Source organism: Nematolebias whitei, unplaced genomic scaffold, assembly GCF_014905685.2.
Source record: "Nematolebias whitei isolate Nwh7 unplaced genomic scaffold, NemWhi1 Nwh_scaf_4075, whole genome shotgun sequence".
Lineage (NCBI taxonomy): Eukaryota > Metazoa > Chordata > Actinopteri > Cyprinodontiformes > Rivulidae > Nematolebias > Nematolebias whitei.
In genome coordinates this window covers 1,560-3,933 of record NW_023622620.1, presented here as the reverse complement: position 1 = coordinate 3,933, position 2,374 = coordinate 1,560, and the positions used below count along the sequence as shown (strand labels likewise).

Genomic DNA, 2,374 nt, shown 5'->3' with positions numbered 1-2,374 from the left:
TTATCCCCTTTGTGTGACGTTTACTGTAAATCTGAGGCTCTTCAAGAGGTGTTGATGCTGGTTTATATTAAAGTCTGGTCAGCGATGAGCTGATTAAAACTGATAAATAGATGAAGCTGGTCTCTGACTTTTCTCCCAGATTTCACACCAGCTCACTTCTGAGTGCATCAGAAAGAAAAACAGACGAGGAAAGTTTTCCTGCTCATGTTTAAAAACAGAGTTTAAGACTTCGCTGGCACCAGATATGAAGATGTTTGGAACAAAAAAACACAAGCAAACCTGAAGTGCATACGTTTTTTTTTTTTTCCTGAATAAGAGCACTATCAGACTTTGAGGGTCCTTCCAGCATGTTGCTCTGAATAAATGTATTAGAAGAGGTGAGGTGAGTTAAAACTATGGAGGACTGTGGAGATGGTGGCTAATGAACCAGCAGCACCTCTCTTCCACGTCTGGGATGTGATTCTCACACATATATAATTTTTAATGGATTTTTTGTCCCTTCTGTTTCTAAAGTAGTATTCTTAACAAAACTGGCTCCTAGTGGTCCTTGTGTGTAAACTGCAGCTAGACTGAAAAAGAAAAATCCTTAAACCACAATTTCTGCATCCATTCATTCTCTAATCCACACCGTTCTGATTGGCAGAGCAGAAAAGTCACAAACACGGTGTAAGAAACTTACTGTGATGGTGGATTTGCCGGCATATTTACCGTACTTCAGCAGCAAAGGTTTTATCATTCTCTTCTGGGCCACGATCTGCAAAGAGAGCAAAGCAAGCCCAGAGTTTGGCCTTAAGGCCTCTGCAGTGAAGAGGAGTGATCAGGGATCTGAGTCATCATCAGCAGCATTTGTTATCAATCACTAACTCTAGACCTGTGAGAAACTTACTTTCACAGGCAAACTGACACAGGCTTTTCAGCTCATGTACTTCAGTGCATTTGTATTAAACTAACATCATAATTGGCTGGAAAAGAAGTAGCATCTGCCTACCTGACCGAGCGTGCACTCCATGCCTCCCAGGAAGTCATCGTCGCGGGTCCCTATGCTGTGAGTGCCGTGGATGTCGTACACCTCAAATCGCAGCTTCTGTACCTCCTCAAAGTAGTAATCCAGACAGAAAACCTTCCCAAAGAGTGGATGCAAGTTGCTCTTGATCACTTCTGTCCTGTCCAACTGAGGGAGGGGGCACAACTCGATGAGACTTTGAACCTTCGCCCACTTCCAACAAATATATTTAAGCATTCCAACATTCTGTAACATAATCATGGTTTTATCATCAAAGCACTAGTTGTCTGTGAGGAAATGAAACCAATTTAAAACCAATTTCACAGACTGTTTGTTACATCACTCTCCAGTTTAACTCAGAAAAGAATTGCAAAATATTCATCTTCCTGCTTATTTTGAGTATACAGAAAGGGCATATGTTATTATGCTCCATCCAGAGGGCAACGTGGGAGATGATTGGAGGGCTCTGACATTTAATCTTGGCTAGATAAACCACCCATGCTCGTCTTTGAGTCTGCCTGACGAGAAAAGGCTGAGTTCTTTGAGACCCTGTGCGTTTGTGATGTTGGATTTAGCGCTCACGCAGCTCCACCATCAGTGTTGATGCAGGTTTAGAGGTTGAACCCTTTATAAATGTCCAAATATTTTCAGCACAAAGACATACATTTGTGTCCAAATACCAAATCTGCAAAAACGGTGAGCCAATAAAGGGAAAAGTGTCGATCAAGAGACATAATCAGGAACTCAAATGGCAGAAAATGGGGAAACAGAGAGCCTGTTATCTAAACTGTCACTTCAGTTTCTATCAGATATTTCAGACTCATTTCTGTGTCTCTGAAGCAGGTCCAGACATTTTCTGCTATCATGACTTCAGAACTGGGAGACATTGCCCTCTTGTTTCTCATTTCTCGCTTTGGTAGACAAAAGATCGCCTGTTGATTCTCTGAGATTTTAACAGCAGCTGAACATTTCCTGTTAGTCTTTAAAACTCTGTTAGAGAGATCATTCCAAAACTGCCTTTGCTCATATTGTCATTTTAAGGCCAGAGATCTAAAATATCTTCAACATCCCAGGTCAACGTAAGAAATGCAGTTAAGAAATTCCCTGTAAATGTGTTTTGAAGAGATTTTCTTCTGAAAAGACCAGTTCGTTTCACTGATTATGCTTTTATCGTTTTGTTTAAAAAGTGAAAACAACTAAACTACAAAACCGGGTTTCACATTTTGGTTTCTGTTTTAAATTATGTTTGAAAACAAAATGTTTTTTTTATGGAAAACATTCAAAAATAAATTACTTTTAGGCTTCTGGGAACTTTTGAAAAGCTATTTTGGGAAAACCAGCAACTGATGAGGTTGAGACTGAACTAAACAT

The 2,374-nt window shown here is 40.1% G+C and overlaps 1 protein-coding gene across 1 annotated transcript; it reads right to left on the bottom strand.

Annotated features, from left to right (window-relative positions):
- Window positions 1–679: 679 nt before the first annotated feature.
- Window positions 680–1,171, bottom strand: LOC119429634 (copine-7; the record flags this gene model as incomplete). Its single annotated transcript, XM_037697227.1, is given in 2 exon segments — window positions 680–754; window positions 989–1,171. Coding segments are annotated over 2 exon segments (258 nt in total), but the record flags the coding sequence as incomplete, so codon positions are not given.
- Between the last annotated feature and the right edge of the window lie 1,203 nt (window positions 1,172–2,374).